This window comes from Aspergillus caelatus, assembly GCF_009193585.1.
Source record: "Aspergillus caelatus strain CBS 763.97 unplaced genomic scaffold BDV27scaffold_174, whole genome shotgun sequence".
In the NCBI taxonomy this organism is placed as follows: domain Eukaryota; kingdom Fungi; phylum Ascomycota; class Eurotiomycetes; order Eurotiales; family Aspergillaceae; genus Aspergillus; species Aspergillus caelatus.
The window spans coordinates 1-17,867 of record NW_022475437.1 but is presented as its reverse complement, the minus strand read 5'-3'; the positions used below and the strand labels follow the sequence as shown (position 1 = coordinate 17,867).

General features: G+C 48.3%; 7 protein-coding genes across 7 annotated transcripts; 3 read left to right on the top strand and 4 right to left on the bottom strand.

Moving 5' to 3' along the window:
- Window positions 1-72: 72 nt before the first annotated feature.
- On the bottom strand, window positions 73-2,620 carry BDV27DRAFT_28541 (PEX28-32 family peroxisomal membrane protein). The gene is made up of 2 exons (XM_032076221.1): window positions 920-2,620; window positions 73-854 (listed from the first exon to the last, which is right to left on the bottom strand). The coding sequence occupies exons 1-2, from the start codon at window positions 2,108-2,110 to the stop codon at window positions 216-218; spliced, it is 1,830 nt and encodes a 609-aa protein (XP_031924499.1). The 5' UTR covers window positions 2,111-2,620; the 3' UTR covers window positions 73-215.
- A 439-nt stretch (window positions 2,621-3,059) lies between these two features.
- BDV27DRAFT_28516 (import motor complex subunit PAM16) lies at window positions 3,060-3,903 on the top strand. The gene is made up of 2 exons (XM_032076219.1): window positions 3,060-3,223; window positions 3,318-3,903. The coding sequence occupies exons 1-2, from the start codon at window positions 3,221-3,223 to the stop codon at window positions 3,717-3,719; spliced, it is 405 nt and encodes a 134-aa protein (XP_031924498.1). The 5' UTR covers window positions 3,060-3,220; the 3' UTR covers window positions 3,720-3,903.
- Window positions 3,904-4,386: 483 nt separating this feature from the next.
- Window positions 4,387-6,401, top strand: BDV27DRAFT_28518 (D-arabinose 1-dehydrogenase (NAD(P)(+)) ARA2). Its single transcript, XM_032076220.1, has one exon. The coding sequence runs from the start codon at window positions 4,944-4,946 to the stop codon at window positions 6,360-6,362; it is 1,419 nt and encodes a 472-aa protein (XP_031924497.1). The 5' UTR covers window positions 4,387-4,943; the 3' UTR covers window positions 6,363-6,401.
- Window positions 6,402-7,420: 1,019 nt separating this feature from the next.
- Window positions 7,421-9,364, bottom strand: BDV27DRAFT_147824 (putative topoisomerase family protein TRF4; the record flags this gene model as incomplete). The annotated part of the gene is made up of 3 exons (XM_032070816.1): window positions 7,421-8,008; window positions 8,068-8,758; window positions 8,817-9,364. The coding sequence occupies 3 exons, from the start codon at window positions 9,362-9,364 to the stop codon at window positions 7,421-7,423; spliced, it is 1,827 nt and encodes a 608-aa protein (XP_031924496.1).
- Window positions 9,365-9,717: 353 nt separating this feature from the next.
- On the bottom strand, window positions 9,718-11,314 carry BDV27DRAFT_133042 (GFA family protein). The gene has a single exon (XM_032068002.1). It carries the CDS (start codon window positions 10,998-11,000, stop codon window positions 9,939-9,941), a length of 1,062 nt encoding a protein of 353 aa, XP_031924495.1. The 5' UTR covers window positions 11,001-11,314; the 3' UTR covers window positions 9,718-9,938.
- Window positions 11,315-13,037: 1,723 nt separating this feature from the next.
- Window positions 13,038-13,963, top strand: BDV27DRAFT_133038 (uncharacterized protein). The gene has a single exon (XM_032068001.1). It carries the CDS (start codon window positions 13,450-13,452, stop codon window positions 13,618-13,620), a length of 171 nt encoding a protein of 56 aa, XP_031924494.1. The 5' UTR covers window positions 13,038-13,449; the 3' UTR covers window positions 13,621-13,963.
- A 1,461-nt stretch (window positions 13,964-15,424) lies between these two features.
- BDV27DRAFT_166976 (SDR family NAD(P)-dependent oxidoreductase) lies at window positions 15,425-16,595 on the bottom strand (the record flags this gene model as incomplete). The annotated part of the gene is made up of 4 exons (XM_032074336.1): window positions 16,440-16,595; window positions 16,266-16,369; window positions 15,714-16,185; window positions 15,425-15,642 (listed from the first exon to the last, which is right to left on the bottom strand). Exons 1-4 carry the CDS (start codon window positions 16,519-16,521, stop codon window positions 15,425-15,427), a joined length of 876 nt encoding a protein of 291 aa, XP_031924493.1. The 5' UTR covers window positions 16,522-16,595.
- Window positions 16,596-17,867: the final 1,272 nt, after the last annotated feature.

Here is a 17,867-nt window from a genome sequence, read left to right as displayed (position 1 = left end):
TAGGCGGGTTAATTATTCATTGGCATGTTCTCTTGCTGCTTCTTTAGCCGTGGTCAATTTTTGGGGCTATATAGAAATTAATATATGGAATGTAACAAAGGGTATAAACAAGAATTTGTGTGACCGATGAAGAGACACGGGCGAAGGCCAATGTCGATATATCCTGTCAAAGACCACTAGCCTGCTCAACGGCTCGCGACATCATTCTCAAATTTCTAACTTAATCCCATATTGACTTCGTCACCTAACCCCATCTCCCGTTCTGCCCTCTCAATGCCTCCTGCAGCGCGTGAACCCCAGCGATCCAAGCGGTCTTGCGAGTGTGCAATCTCCTTGTCTCGTGCACTCTTATCGCTATGGGCTGCACTGCCATGGATGCTTCCTTCCCGACCCAAACTGCCGCTGCCACTGGAGTAGCTGGACGACAGCTTCTGTGAGGACGGAACGCTAATCGGCCTGGAGGCGATTTTGCCGGGGCGGCTGGAACTAGTGGCAGAGGTTATTCTTCCGAGATCTACGGACGAGTTATTGTTGGAGGCTGGTAGTGTGGAGGAGGAGATGCTGCTGGTTTTGTCGCTTACAGTCTTCGAATTCCCAAACCAGCGTCGTCTCCGTGCTTTGGAGGTGGACCCGGCGAGACTCTCGGAATCAGCATCGACTGTTGAAGCGTCAAGGGTTCCGGATCCCCTTCTCTTCTCCCTCTCCTTCTCTAGCGCCTGGGTTAAGCCGGACGTTGCCTCCGCCGATGTCGAATCGGCGGTCGATGAGACCTCCACGAGTTCAGCATCGCGACACCACTTTCTCCGACGAGTGTATCGATCCCAGCCATCTTGGCCCCGACGGCCATCATTCCACTATGAGATTTTAACGGTTAGGCAATGGTATCGCTTACGCTAGAACAATGCCATAGAGGGCTCACCTTATTGTCATAGTAGATCCATCCCCCGCCATCTTTGGCGCTCACATCATCGGCGCCATCGATGCGCCACTCACTCCCTTCTACCCAGCGCCATTTGGCATTTCCGCTTTGAACTTCGGGTAGCTCAAATTCATCCTTTGATGGCACATTGTTAAGGTGCTCATCGGTCCATGCAGCACGTTCGGACGGGAACAGTGAATAGGTCCAGCCGATTCCGAGCCAGCGCCGTTGGTTCTCATATAAGATGAATGTAAAGCGCACGCCGGATGATTCTCCCCGTCGACGGGTTGCAACGCTAGCAGCATGCCCATGGCTTTGTGTCCGAGCCGACGGTGTCTTATCCACGTTCAATGAGAACGATAGACCGGTGATCAACGAGCAAATCCGGCGGACGGTTAGTGATCTCCATAGGATAACGCGGGATACCCTCGCTGGTCGGGAGTGATAGGTGAGGATAATGGTGCCAATGATCAAGATAACACGACGCGTGGTGATGAGATGCAAGGGAGGCAAAGTCAGGGCAATCCAGACAGGTGTTACAAAGAGGATTCGGAAGAAGAGTGTGGTCAGGGCTGGTCTGGTGGTTGCGGATGTAGCCGTCCTTTGGGTGGACAAGAAATCCGTAAGTTCCAGGAATGGTTCCAGAAGCATGTTACAGCGAGTCGTGAAGGCTCTCATCGTTTCAACAATCTCATCGAGGCTGTCATGATGGCGTAGGGAGCTCTCCGAAGGAGCTCTCTGATGGCCTGGTTTCTCTCCGGATATGGATCTGGTCGATAAGGGGGAGTAGCGTCTCCAATACATGCCTAGAATAAGCCCGATCACCACAAGGGGCGGACCGGCCCACAGAATGATGGCATCACCATAGAGGACGACCGTCCAGAAGACCGATACTAGGAGGAAACTTTGCCATGCATCGTCGGTGGTCCATGTCAATAAGCCCACTAGCTTATTCAATGGCAAGATAAAGGGGTGAGAGTAAGCTAAGGCCCGAGTGATCGGTGGAGGAGTCGCGACCAATAGAGGAGATTTGCGATGCACGATAATGCTCGAGCGCTGTCGGGATGCCAGCGATGAGCCGGAGATGGTAGTAGGAGAGAAAGCAGCGACCGTCGGGGGCTGAGAATCAGCATGGTCCTGCGTGGAAGTTGATGGGGCCATGGAATCTATCCACGGAATATCGTCTGCCATGCCATCAGCATCTATGTAGAAGTGCTCTGAAGAACACTTCCCTCCTCACGCGGAGAAAGAATGTGGGGGAGGGAGCAGGGAATAAGCGTTCAGTTGATGACGGGGGTGAAGTTGGAGTTTGTGGACTCAGGCACGCGAAATAAGATAACATACCGAGAGCTGCCATCCAACAGAGACGTCATATGTAACCAGTTGGCTCATTGCGGGCGGTGAGCACGCGCACAAGGGAAAAGAAGAAGAAAGGAAAGAAAAAAAAAAATGAGGACAGAAGGTCGAAGAAAAGGGTTGGAGATCACGAGCAACCCCGGTCTAGTCAAAGATCTCAGGAACCGACGGTCAACCCAGAATACTGGTCGCCTGCGGGGGAACAAACTGCAGAATGTCCCGCGGGAGGAAACAGTTGAAGCTTTTCGTTGGTTCTCGGGACATGTGACAATGGGAGTTAATGCCAAAAGCAAGGTGTCAGCAAATCTTTCTTACTAAATATGGGAGTCGTTGCGAGAAGAGGGAAGAAAAGAAAAAAGAAAAAAAAAAAAAAAATCGAAAATGGGCCTAAATATTATTTGATTTCTTGGGGAAATATATATAATTCTATACCCCCAGAAAGAGAATAATTGTAGTCCTCTAGCGATCCCTGTCCATGAGCATTGATCGTGCTCTCTAGGTTTCGATTGTAGAAACAGCCGACAAATCGTGCCAAGGTACGGAGTAGAGTACATACAAGACCAGTAACCAGTAACCAACTACTGTTAGTGTGGTGTACTACTTACTTTACATTTAGCTGTATGGAATCGTTCCGAAGTCGCCCCAACCAGCCATAGAAAATTACAGCCGTCGTTGGTCCCGAGCCCGATGGCGGTACCAGGTACGGAGACAATACCGCCGCCGAAATTTTTCCATTGCCGTTGCGGTTTCAAACCTCCGTCTGTTTCCATCGCCATCCAACCTTTCTTGATCTCCCCCGGATCGTCAGAAACACAACTGTTGTCTGCCTTGCGTGTATCTTACCGCGATCGCAGACTTGATTTTTGTCGCGTCCCCTTACCTTTGTATTTTTTTGTCCGTTTCCTTGGTTCTGAAGTACCACCGTTCAATTCGCATTTAGCCAACATGGTAAGTCGCCGATGTCTATCTACGATGTGATTGTTTGCTTTCCCTCAACGCCCTTTCGATTCAGTTCACTAATGGAGTTTTCTGTTTCTATCAGGCCCACCGTCTCGTTTCCCAAGTCGTTGTTACGGGCGCCCGAGTCTTCGGTCGCGCCTTCGCCGAGGCCTACAAGCAGGCTTCCGCTACCGGCAAGTATCAGGCAGTCAAGGGCAAGGGTGGAAGCAGCTTCACCTCGTCCGGTTTGACCCTCGATGAGGCTTGCAAAATTCTTAACGTGAAGCCTCCCCAGGGTGGTGAGACCAACGTGGAACATGTGATGGAACGATTCAAGAAGCTGTTCGATTTGAACGACCCACAAAAGGGAGGCAGTTTCTACCTTCAGAGCAAAATCCTTCGTGCACGGGAAAGGATAGAGATGGAACTCCGCCAGGCTGAACAGAAAGCTGCCCAAGAGAAGGAACTACGTGAAGGCTGGAAGCCCAAGGTTTACAAGGATTAAGGATTGACCGGTGACTCCTTGGCGCTGGAGTCTGGAGATGGAATACTTCGGTACTGCTTCCAGGGACGCCTTCCAAATCTCGGGTCGATCAAAACGAACGCCCTCCACGGTTGAGGCGACCGCATCGAGCATATACGAGAGACCGAAAGAAGCCTATAAACTCCATCGACTTATTACATATTCCCTCTCGGTTTTTGCAGCATAGCATGGCGTTTTGGTGATTCCAACATCCGGGTTGGAGAGAGTTCTAGATTTGTTTTCTAATTCCCCCCGTTCTTTATACTCCGGGTCAGGTAGCGGTGGAAGACATTGGTGTCGGAATCGGAGGTGAATGATTCTGCGTACCACGAAGCCGACCCTGTCATTCGATGCATCCCCGCCTATCTCATTCGGATTATATCATTTTGTGTATAGTATTTGTCGGAAGGCCTGGAGCTACAGATGGATCGGATTATGATGGGGATATTTGCGGGATCGGACCATCACTTTCTGTGCTCGCCACGTCTATCCATCTTGCTTTGATCCTCCATGTGCTCCCTTTGATTATGACCTCTACTCCACTCTTGTGTTCTAGACACAGCGTTGTTCATGTACTATAAGGACCCATTCTGTGCCCTCAGTCTGGGTGCGATGATGAAAGTGTGTATAAATGTAACCGCCATCTATTGACATTTGTGAATTACCTTTTAGAATAAGTTATCCAGCAGGAATACTGTTGGGCTTACATAATAAGACACGAGAGTTCGAGGGGCGAAAGGGACGAGAGGAACATGAAGAAAAAATAAAAAACAAAGTCAATTGCCGCTGATGTTGATCACCGCCTTGAGCCGAGATAATCAGGAACACCCGCCATATGTATGTAGGGAGGGATCCTAACAATCAAGTTCACGCAAACCAGACAGCACCGCTTTCATTTGGTGGGGACTATACCCCGTGTAATTCTTTACGCTCTTCCATCTGCAGCCCCTCCCTTTGTGACAATGAATCTCCGGGAGCCCATGGGGTTACAGCTATGGCGCCATCCCGAGCGGAGGTTCCGCGCCGATGGTTAGAAATCCAAAAAGTCCGGCCACTGTCCAGATTTCCGATCGCTTATCAACGCTCATTGCCCCTCCCTTAACCTCTTCTCTCGCTCTGTTTTACATGCCGTCGATGCTAATAGAGTAGTCCCTCATCGCTCACCTCCGTTTGAGTCCCTCGCCGAACTCTTCTTTGACCGCGACAATGGGACGCCCCTCACTTCCCCTGTCGGCAAATTTGCCGCCACTGGTCATGGGCACTGCGACATTCAACTCTCAGTACAACCCCGATCCCTACGCCCTCCCTACTACAGAATTGGTCCATCGTGCCCTCACTAGTGGTGTCCGCGCCTTTGACACATCGCCCTACTATGGTCCCGCGGAGGAACTCCTCGGCCGAGCGCTGGCCACAGATTTCGTCCAGTCCAACTTTCCCCGCTACACATACCGCTTGCTCACCAAAGTCGGTCGAGTCGCGTCTTCTTCCTTCGATTACTCCCCGGAATGGGTGCGATATAGCATTCAGCGCAGTCTTCATCGTCTCCACACCGACTACCTCGACGTAGTCTACTGCCATGATGTCGAATTTGTCTCGCCACAAGAGGTGCTGCAGGCCGTTCGGGAACTGCGCCGCATCCGCGACACAGAAGGGACGATTCACTATGTGGGTATATCAGGATATCCCGTTGATGTACTGAGTGATCTTGCGGAAATGATCCTACGGGAGACGGGCGAACCGCTCGACGTCGTCATGTCTTATGCCAATTTCACCCTGCAGAATACCCGGCTGCTCACCGAAGCTCTGCCCCGTCTTGTGGCTGCTGGCGTCGACGTGATTCCCAATGCCTCACCATTAGGAATGGGTCTGTTGCGTCGCTCAGGTGTACCAATTGGTAGTATGGGTGACTTCCACCCCGCTCCGGACGGGTTGAGAAGCGCAATCCACCGCGCCGCGGAATGGGCCAATACTCAGGGTGAGAAGATCGAAGTAATTGCCATCCGGTTCGCGCTCGAGTCGTGGCTCCGCGAGGGCGCTACAGCAGGCGCTCTGGGCCCGCCTTTGGCTCGGTCTGCGGACGCGGATCCGGGCTTCCTCTCCGTTGTGAACATGGGAACCGGCGAGCGACTTGGTGTCAGCGTGATGGGCGTGAGCAACCTAGACGAACTAAACGAGACGCTCCGAGTCTGGCACAGTATCGTCGAGGGTCTAGAAAACAAAGACGACGAAGAAATCACCCAAACCGGCAATACCCAATCCAACCCAGCCGCCGTCCCTTCAGCCCTCCAAGCCCCTACAATCCTCACTCCCTCAGAAGGGATCATCACTGACCGCGCATGGTCGAACTCCCGTCGTCACCGCATCTTAACCCTTGCCCAGGAAATCCAGGCGATCCTGGGCTCCGAATGGGTGGACTTTGTCTGGTCAAGTCCTGGAACGGACTTCGTCAACACTTTGTCTGCCGACCATCTCGCCTTAAAATCAGAACTGGCTGGACTTACTTCCGCAGGACGGGAAAAGGCAGCTCCTGCTACATCGGATGGTCAAACGATGATTACTCCCCCGTTGGATGCAGTAGATACGAGGATACCCGTCGATGTAGCCCCTTCAGATGTTGCGTTGTAAATATCAGATTCTTCCATTGTATATGTTTTTGCTCAAAAATAGACCGGGGAGGATGACTTTTTGTTTGTTCCTCCTTCCTCATTGATGATCAAACGGGATTATTTTTACGACAGAGTGGCTAGTATGAGTGATGTTATTTGCCGAATCAAATAGACTTATGATATATGGTTCTGAATCTTCTAAACCTAAATATAGTATATTTTCTACAAACAATACTAAGCATAGGAAAAGACAAGTAAAAGTGGAAAATAAAGATAAAACAAAATTGTAAATCTATCTTATACTTTTGTGGAGGAATAGGTGTGAAGATTATCGCACACGCACATTTATATATATTACATCTTTAAATCCTACCTCATTTGATTAAGGAACTTGAACCAAACATCGACTCCAGACCACATCATCCTCTCCAAGCAATCGCATATAGCGCTTCCTTGGTGAGAAGGAGGTGGAAAGGAAAAGAACAGCGACAGGAAAACCTGCCATCACTGTACCAAATTGGATTGATTTTTACTATCAATGTCTGTTTCTGTGTCTGTCTAGCGCCTGCCAGAGCAGGAATGAGCAAGCTTGGTCTTCTGGAGAATTTACCTGAATCCAAAACGCTTGCAGCGGGTGACACGGTAATCGTGAAACCTGCGAGGCGGTTAGCGAGGGGCTGAGAAAAGAGGCTACATGAGCAGTGAGGGAAAAGCGCTAAGTATGGATAGGAGAGATAACCAACCGGTCTTTACGCAAGAAACGAGCTTTGGGGGAACTCTTCGTTGTCGTCATGACTGTGAAAAGTTAAAAAAACTGAATAGAGACAAGGCGATGCCGGAACGCTGTCAGAAGCTTAGAATTGCTCAGTAATGATAACAAAAACGGTCCATCCAACGAATCTCGCACGCTCATGATAATGGGTATCTGACGTTAAAAACAAAGTCCATGATAAATAGGTGAACAGAGCGGCGATCCTATGTGGGTAGGATGGAAAGTGTACTAGACATATCTTTGCCCAGAGAAGAACGTATTTGTACATAACTCGACACTCTGCGAATGCCATTAGTCTCGGTTCACTACTTCATTTCTTTCTCACGGTTAGCGAGATCTTTGTCCATGTCAGACTGGCTTTTGTAGCCGCCGACAATCAAGGCTTGTTCATTGGTGATAGAGTCTGGAACGGAAGGCAGGTCAGGCCGCAGTCGCTTCAGACGAGCGGCACGTTCCCGCGAGGCTTGTTGTTTCCTTTGCAGCTTGGTCAGTTTCTCCTTGGGCTCCTGAGAGGGAGGTGGAGAGTTGGGTGGCAATGGTGGAGGTGGAGCCGAATCAGCCGGTGGAGGGCTTTGAGGAGGTGGAGGAGGCGAGGGTGGAACCTGATACCGAGCGAATCTGGGATGCGTCTGGAAGATTTGGCGTAGCTGCCACCTTTGCTCGGTGTATTCATCATAGTTTGCTGCGATGATGGATTCCAAAATGCTGTTTTGTTGATCTCCTGTCATGGCCGTAAAAACCATGCGGTCTTTCAAGAGGCGATATGCATCCCTGAATGATTTGAAAATCAAAGCAATTTCGCGGGTTCCTCCGGAAACATCGTTGTCGGCGTTATTTGGATCCTCGATCGAGAGGCGGGCATCCTTGTTGTCCCGATAAACTTTGTAGACTCTCTGTCAAACCAAGGTCAGCCATGAAGCCTCATGATTGGACGGTTAGGGCTCTTCCTTACCTTGTTAAAATAGCCTGGTGGTTCCATCCGTATACCAACGGTTTCATAGTCAAATTCATGACCATAAAATTCGAAGAAATCCATGAGAACACTGCCTAAATTTTGCGACATAGGGCCATGTGGAAGGTGCTGTAGAAGGCTTGTCACAAGACAGGTGATAGAAAATCCTCCTAAGCCGCCACAAGGGACTTCGTTCAGCCCTCGAAGCAACAAAAATTGTTTAATCACCGAAACAATAACGGGCATGGCAGGATATTCCGACTTCCACTGCAGGAAAGTGTTATTGGCGACTAGTCCGCTATCATTGTCGAACGATAAGTCCACTCTCAGGCCAGTCATTTTATCCACGAACTTCAGGATGGGAACCCGAGCATGCGCGATCGTCTCTATTGAACCGGGTACAGCAATATCTAAATTCCTGAGGAATGCAGAAAAGGCGTAAATCTGCCCCTTTCGTTCACCAAACGTTTTGATACCATAACGCATGAAGTTAGATGAGAGTAGGACTAGATCTATATCGGCAGTTGGAAGGTACAGCCCTGAGGCGAACGAACCAAATGCACGAAGCTGCACACCATAATACCTGCTTTGAAATGCAGTCTGGAGGCGCTCAATTAAGTCCGCTCGGACGATTTGTTCGTATTGCACTGGTTTCACCCAATGATAAAAGGACAGAATTTCGTTGTGCAGTCTGTGCTAGCTTATTAGAATGGGACTGATGTATTGAAGTAGAGCTGGTGAGGACCGACCTTGTACCCAAGTGCAATGTAGGCGCCATATGGTTAAACCAAGGCGCGCCTGTCTCAGATGGGCGCACTCTCCACTCGTCAATGATTGAGCCATCCGAATAATACCTATTCAGAGGTTTGCCCGTCTTCTTGGAAACACCCTTTAATTCATCGTCATGCGTTCTCTTCCGGCTTCCAACTGCAGATTCTCTTCCCTGCATTTGGCTCCTTGGCCCCATGGGCGCGTCCTGTGGAGGCTGGTACTTGCTTTCTTCCTCCTCCACCAGGCCCCCTAACGAAATGAAATCTTCATTATCTGCTACTGCGTCTGTTTTCGCTGGTTGCGCGCTGGCGGCTATCCGGGCCTTACGGATCAGCTTGACCACGTCAACTCTCTTTGATTGAGTCTCATCCGGTGGCGGTAGGACTGTGTATGGGTCTGGATTGGACCACTTGGGAGCTGGGGGTGGGGTGGGCGCTAAGGCAGGTGTGTTGGAGTTGTTCGGCTCGAGGGCGCGCTTCTTGCGAGGACGCGACTCGTCGTCATTCTCATCGGAGGACACGTCCATGTCAGCTTCCTCGCTATCGCTGAGGCTCTCAATAGGCGCAAACTTCAGCGCTGGTTTATCATCGCCATTTTCCGGGGCAACCAAGAGCTCTGGCGTAGTTTCTCTCTTCGATCTGAGAAGCGGTCGCTCGGATGTTGGGGGTCGCGAATAGCGAAATGTGAACTCAGGCTTGGGGTGGTGGTGATTCTGCGACCGCCTGTCGTTGCCACGGAACTGGAATGGTGGTGGCATGGCGATAGAGCCCCTGTGTAATGGGGGTTGCGGATCAAAGGGACAGAAAATGAAAAGGCGACACGATCGATGTGAAGAAGTCGGTTAGTTGCAGCGTCACGAAACACTTACGCGGAACTTTTTTTTTTTTATGATTTTACACTTTTATTTCTTTTTGCCTACCAGATACTCTTCCTTGGGTAGGCGGTGAAGGCGTGATGCCCGCAATACCAGAACATCTACTCTACAGGAGACCTTTTAAAGACAACATAAAAAAAAAGCAAAAGAAACAGAAGACGAGAACAATTACACGAGAATATGGATTCCAAATGAAAATCCTTTAGATTTCCAATAAGTAGAATCCTCATTTTGCGCATAATTTCTGCTTCTCCGACCACTCTTTCAAACCAGACTCCAACCGTTGCATCAACTGCGGATCCTCTGCCATTTCTGCAAAGCTCACTCTCCCAGTATGCCATTCCAGTAGTTCTTCAGCTCTGGTGCCGCTGTTGGATTGAAGTAACCCAACACTCACGTCTATTACTAGCGGTCTTTCTTTACAGTGCCAAAAGATTGTTGCACCACAGCGGTTGCAAAATTCTCGATAAATGTCGGGTGAGCTTTCATACCGCTGCATCGTAGTTTCAGTGAACACTAAAGGTGACCCACTGGCGTTGACAATATTTGATTTTGGAATAAATGCCCACGTTTGAATAGGGAATCCGCTGGCCAGCCGACATGATCGACAGGCACAGGTTCCAGCTAAATACCTGGCGTTTCTATCTCGAAGCCACCATTTCACATCCTGGGCGTTTTCCGATGAGCCCTTATAGTAAGGAACTAACAGGTCCGGCCATGGGGAGGATGGCTTAATGGAAGTGGAGTCTGGCAGAGTGATGTAGAACACAACGCCCCCACAGTGACAACGAGCTCGCAAGCTATGACTCTTGTCGTCCGCCGGCGATATTTCGGCGGAATCGCTGGGTTGGATGTTGGACCTAAGCTCAAGCCAACATGCGGACACTGTTTCCTTGGATTCACCGGGAAGAAAGGAAGTCAAACCGCCATCCTGGGTATCACCCATTCGCCAATGCCATATGGTTTTGGTTCGACGAGAGCCCTCCACTATCAGTCCCGCTGCGACAAAGTACTGTCCTGTATGCTTCAGATGCGCAAATACATGGGCGCCACAGGTCCTACAAAAATATCGGCTTGTGACGGCAGATTGTCTATATTCGCAGAAGCGGTCAATGTTCAATGGGCGAGTCTGTAGGAGATGGTATGAAGAATATAGTTGCCCTGTGATTGCCCTACACGCCATACAGTGACATAAATTGAGGACAGCAGGGTCTGCCCCTAGCACAACCTCTTGTGTCGCTTTCCCACACAAGCAAGCGATGCGATGCTTCATCTCATCATTCTGCATGTTGGCGATCAGCTGGTGGCCGTGATGAGTTTAACAGTAGAGAAACCCCTGTATAGGATTTTGTTATTTGTATTGGTTAAGTAATGACTGGTCTTTACTAATAATGATCTTGTATCTGCCTATGCATTGGGAATCTTTCAAGCCACACGGTGTAAACCTCGGTATACACGCAGATGAGCCGGGCACGAGGTTGACTGTTTGGTGAGGTCAGCGGCGATTAGAAGGGAGGGTGAGTTCAGTTGTTAGATTGTCATGCAGAAATGCGCTCAGGTCCACGCGCCCTACGTACTGAGAGGGGAGCGGGTGGTTCTATGGGGCGATGGAGTTGATTCAATCAAAGAGACGCATCCGTCGCCGCGGCTATAAATACCCTTGTTTTTTCACCTATAAAATACGAACCCTCCGCCTCGCTCTCTCAACTCCTCTCTCAAGTCTCTCTTCCAAATCACTTGCCTACGAGAACGATCACTTTTATATCTTTTTTTTTTTTTTAAAGATACCAAACTCAATCCTTCAATACATCATGGGTAAGTAATGGCTCAGTCCTCTCCTTTCTCCCATTATTGGTGGGGTAATAGTGGGGGTTGTTTATTATTCCATATCCTCGCTTCTCTCCCATCTGCATTTCCCTACCCAAATTTTGATTGATTTTTCCTCGACTAGAATACTAGTTTAGGCCTGCTATTCTTGTTCCAATACAGGGATGCGATTTTGCTAATCATCGACTTGAATAGGTTCTGATCACGGTTGCAGCTGTGGCGCCTCCTGCCAGTGCCCCGCCGGCCAGTGCCAGTGCCCCGTAAGTGTGCTGTATCATGGTCTACCTTGGTAACAGTGATTTGACTGACTGCTCTATTTTGCTAGAAATAAATGAGACGTCGCTTAACTCACTGTGAGAAGATCATGCATAAAATCAGAATTGGGGTTGCAGGGGTGGGGTTTCATGTGTGTGCCTGAAGACAGTGATAAGCTTCACTTCAAGCAAAGAATAAATTGACTTGCCATCATCATCAAGAGTACCTGACAGTAGTCGTCACCGTAGAGAATCCTTTAGATCGACCTCTCAGACTAGGAGTTCCAAGCATTATCTTGAAGCGTTCATCTCTTGAGCGTTATGTACGTGATGAGCCATCCTCAGGCACCAAAAAGGCGGGGTACGTCGGGATCATGGGATCACAGCGTTGTGAGGAGTCTTAAGGACCAACGTGATATGAATTTAATACTACAGAGAGTCCAATATACTGTAGCTTCTAAAAGCAAAATGCTTACATGATTCTCCGTTTTTGCCATCGTCGTTGCCTACTCTTCGATCACCAGATTATCTTCTCCTACCCTCCGAACATGCCCCCCATTCTCAACTCTAAAATCGGAACAGGCCGAATATCTCCTACATAATCCACCAACGTAACTTTTTCTTTTCTTTTCTTTTCCTGCGGCACCCGCGCGTGGGCCGGTTTGAAATCGTTCCTCGGCGTCTTGATCGTCTGTTGGTTCGTCTCAGCGGACGACATAGTTCCGCGTAACGCAATTCATATCTACGGGCTTCTTGGGGGATGTCCAGTCCAAGGCCCATGTAACCATCACCGGAGTGGTGGACCAATAACTTTTAGGCGGAGAAGGCTTTACTATCACTTATTATTTTGTTTCGTGTTAAAGAAACTACGCTTCGTGTCTAAAGGTAAGAGGAAACGGCTACTATATACAACTCGGGGTAAAGGAGGAGGCCCTTATTTATGTTCAGATGCAGTGATCGTATAGGTTCTTAGAATCACCGAAATATGCCAACTATTGATCTCTCTATTCTCTCTATTCTCTCGGCTTACTTCCATTACCGGTTGTGGCCTTAGTATTAGAATCGAGATTCTATCTGCCCCACCTTCTCAAGACAAAGCCACGCATGTGTGACATGCATAAAGTATACAGCACATACATCATTAGATAACTGCCAGGATCCAAGTTTTCTAGCTCCACTTTTTTTTGAAGAAAGAACATATTAGTAGCGCTGTCAATTAATCAAATCCCTCAAGGAAAGCAGCGCAAAAGCCTCTTACTAGTTGCCTCACTTCCCAACAACTCCCCACTTGCATCCACAACGTGGCATGACGGAAGGCCTTCCAACAGCGCAGCACACTCATATCCTGTACTCCGACAGAATAGGATAGACAGCTAAGTGCTGTAGCATCATAGAGAAATAGCTCAGGCAACCTATCCATGCGTTCCTCAACGGATAAGCAAAAGACAACCTAGAATCGAATAAAACCGTCGTATATTTTGCCGATCTATGATTATCTCACCCTCCATAGAGAGCTCCCATGACCTCAGCGAAGGAGGGTCACAAAAAGAAAGGAAAAACAACGCAGATCGTCGTATCTGCAAGCGCCCCGATCAAACTCCACTAATGCCGGCGTCCATCTGAATGGTCCGATAATTGGGAAGCAAACTTTCTGTTATGGGTGGGGGGTGTACCTGTCTACCTGTGTCCAACCATGCTTGCTACGGGTGTAACAACCTGCTTTTTGTTATCCTTGGCTTTCCTTTATTTTCTTTTTGCTACCCTAGTCAGCAGACGTTTAGTATCATGCGTGGCTGCTGGGCGTCAATGTATTGGTGGGGGTTCTGAACTGTATCCTGTCCTTGGGTAGTATATAGGCCGTGATCGGCAGTATCTTGAGGATATATAAACACCACTTCTACCCTCCCTTGCTTGAGTACCTTGATAGAATCAGACAACCACTCTCTCAAATACCAAACTACTCTACTACTTTCATTCGAACAATCCAGTTCAGACCAATCCCTTCACAACCATGTCTCCCTGCACCTGCAACTGCTGCTCCGGCGAATGCAACTCTTGCTCTTGCAGCTCTTGCAAGGTATGCATTCACCTATCTTCCTACTCATAACCTAGAAATAAGATATAGAAATTAACAATTGAACAACAACAGCACTAAATGCATCACCCCTGACACCGATCCAACAATCCTTAAGACAAGAGTCATGTCGCAGACGATGATGATCCCGTGACTTCCCTTCTATCTCTCGACGAGCGGCATCAGTGAGGATGGGATGAAGTGCAGTGTTCTTTCCTTCTTTTCTTGTTCCTTCTTTTCTTCGGGGATAGAAGTTGGGTGGAAATGCGTGCATGAATGATGGTGATGATGATGGCTTTACCTGTTACTTCTCGGTTTACTTTTTGAACCTACTTTTCTTGTTTTTGAAGATTGCCTTCGTGCCGAGTAGTGTTTTCTTGCTGGTTCTTTGAGTGTAGGTGTTTGTGTGTGTAGTGGTGATGTTATTATGTTTTCTGCAACGGTGTCGTTTTGTATGACATTTATGACATTTGAGTGCGCGAGTGCGTAAGTGCGGGGTATCCAATAGTAGTAGGAGAATGAAACAGTGTCTTATTCTTATTTGACCAGTGATGTATAATGGTAGACCCCCGGGTGCAATGTAATGTGATTAGCAAGTTATAAAGAAACCTTGCTAACGAGGCCTGTTGCCACCAGTATAAGTCATATGCCTGTAGACGTAGTATTAAGAATTTATGTGAATACAGCTCCGCACTGGGTCCACGTTCTGAAACTTGTAAGTAGAATGAGTTCAGGCCTGAGCTTGACGCCTCAGGGTAGAGTCAGTGTAGCTTCGCCTCGAGATATCTAGTATCCTAGGAAGCTTAATAGTCACTTTTAACTCTTCCACCTCATAACCAGCATCTACTTAGTTATGTGGGTAGCAACGGATCTCTCATTATCAATGTCTTCAAGGACGCGAGAATTCCAGCTATAGTCTACACCACCAACCCCGTCATCTTTATCTTAATAGTTTTAACTGGAACTGTGACTACATATAGCAGCTCCTACATTGTACTCAATAGTTCTAGAACATGACCTGGGTATAAAACCTGTTGGGGAGAGAACTCAGCAAGAAACCTATTTGCCAATTATGCTAGTATAGTTGCCGTTATTGTGATCTGAATCCTTGCATAGATATGGTAGTGCTGTCCCACCTGGACTGACGCAAGTAATGTCAACTGGACGAATTTCCAAAGGTTTTACGTGGGCCACAATGATGATGAGGTAAATATAAGGAGAACACAGAGACTATTGAAACGCACGACAAGGTCATTCGTTAGCTAGGTTCAGTTAAACCTACCCATTCTATCTATAGAAATGCGACTCTTCGGGTTGGGGGGGGAGGGGGGCATTAAGCTTAGTTGTAACCAGTGGTATAGTGGTATCTACCCAGATATCTCCTTCGATAGCTGATCAATGACGGGACTTGACTTTTTAGATAGGTATAATAGCAAATTAAGAACGTCCTGAAAGACTATTATCATACTTGTAATAACCTATAGCAAAGCAAACCGAATCAACGAAAACTCTCGGTTCCATGTTATACCACTAAACTGATATATCCAATCCAATAGTCTAATAGGTAGCAGGCGTAACACTCAACCGACCCCCATCTGTAAGCACACAGTTCCCATTACAGTAGGCCCCCGCACGCGACGCCAAATACAAAAGCGGTCCCATAATATCTTCTGGCGTTCCAGCTCGCTCAGCAGGGATCTGGTCTAGAGGAAACGCCCCCTCCTCAGTAGGATTCTTTCCCTCAATCAAATCAGCTGTCAGATCAGTCGGGAATACTACCGTCTCTGTCAGTACTCTGCTCGCTTTGACGTCGTTTACTAGTAAAAAGAAAAAAGGGCTTTCTTACTCCCAGGACAAAGAACATTGGCACGAATCCGATACGGCACCAGATAAGTTGCCAGCACCTTCATCATCATCGTCGTGGCAGCCTTGCTCGTGCTGTAGGCAAACCCAGCCGAGATGCGTCGGTTGAAGCTCCCGATACTGCTTGTTGCAATCACCTGGCTGCGTCCGTTGCCGTAGCTGCCGTTCCTGTTCCCTGCGTCTAACAAGCCCAGAAATGCAATGGTAGTGTAGAACACCGCGGTGCAGTTCACGTGGAACGTGTTGGTGAATTCCTGCATTGGGATGTTGTATAGCGTTTCTTGGAGCTCAGCGATGCTTGATCCGGGCGGGACGCTGCCGGATGGACCGGCGATGCCGGAGTTGGCAATGAGGAGATTGATATAGCCGGTGTCTGCTTCTATGTGGGCGACAGCGGCTTTGAGAGCTGACTGGTCAGTGACGTCGCATTGGATTGGGATTACGATGTTCTTGTCCTGAGGGGGCCCGTGGAAGGTAAGTTAGACGCGCTGCATTGATGGAATGTTTAGGGTTCGGGGAATGGGAGAGATTTAACTAGTTCTGCAGCCACTTGCTCAAGGATGGATTTCCTTCGTCCGAGAATGTATACTTTCTTTGCACCGTTGGCAGCTAATGCTTTAGTCATGAAAAGACCGAGGCCTGGGCGGGTAGAGATTTGTGAGCTCTGGGTTTATCAGAACATTCAATAGTATTTCTGTGGTTAGCTTACCGCTGCCGCCGCCGGTCACTACAGCCACAATACCAGATACATCGAAGAGGCTGGCTGCTGAGACCATAGTAGATATGGCCATGGTGGGAGATTGACTGAAGCAGGCGAATGTGGATGGAACAAATAGTTTATTGTTACCACAGTGGACAAGGTAACTTCTATATAATTGCTTCCAAATGGAGTGCCGACTGCGGGGTACCACGAGGCTACTAGATACTTCAACTGTACATTCTATACAGGTCGTATAGCGACTGGCTTCACCCGGCCGGAGACTCCTTCCATTTCGAACCAATCTCGACTCCTCCCTAGCTTCGCCAAGTCATGGGGAATAGACAACGGTAACCACAGCAGGTGCAACTGCACAAAAAAGAAACCAACTAATGTCGATTGATTAGTTGGATTGTGGTATAGATCAATGCATGGATGTCCATACAGGTCTTGGTCCTCATCTTGTCGGAAGATAAACCTACTATCCCTATTAACCTTCACTCTGATGTCTATTTTCTCCACACATACTATCCAGTGTTACAATTGTTCAAGAGTCAAACTCCAAATCAAATTGTCATTGTCCACGGAGGGCAATGTTAGGGCTTCCGGCAAGACAGCTATTATCACAAGCACGAGAACCAGTACCCAACTCAATCACCTACATACCTCCCTCTTATTCAATCAAGTTAACCAAAACAAAAGAGATCAAAGGCTTTACAAAGCCACTACCACAACATCCTCTAATGCGAATGTGGTTGCGTAAACCCTTCCCAATGCCAAAGGTAGCCCTGATCACTACAGTAAACCCAGGGATATCCATTGCGGAGGTCGCTGAGGTTGCGATGATGTCGAACCAATCAATATATGACGCTTGTAGGCTGGAAATTTATAACGTGACTAGTCTCTACATTAAGTCGTCTCTTCCGGCGTCGGCTTTTCCGACTCACTCCGGAGTCTCCTGCTTGTTTTGGGCGACGTGAGCGGGGCTTCCAAGAACCACGGATGGAATAAATGGAAGTACAAATCAGGTGTATCCATAAACCTTCCAATTACCAGGAAGAAAATATCAAGTCATTCCATACCGAAAAAGTTAGCTTGTAAGAAGTGAGGGGCCATATATTTGGGGAGATTTACGGGTTTCCGTCATCGACACGTCAAATGTGATCAAGGTAAGCTTAACTTGCCGTGTATCAGTGGCGGTTCCGAACACCCACCGCCTTCCGCCGGTGGGTGTTCGGCAGCCTAAAGGAATTTTCAGTGTAAAGGAAGATAATCAATCTTCTATCTTTTTAAAGCTATACAAACCATAAAAAATGCCCAAAACGTCTAAAATTTCAGATTCACATGTAGATGAAGCTATTGAAGCCGTCTATCTTGAAAAAAAGCCTAATATTGCAAAAATCGCGCGGGAATTCGGGATCCCATATCGCACACTCCATG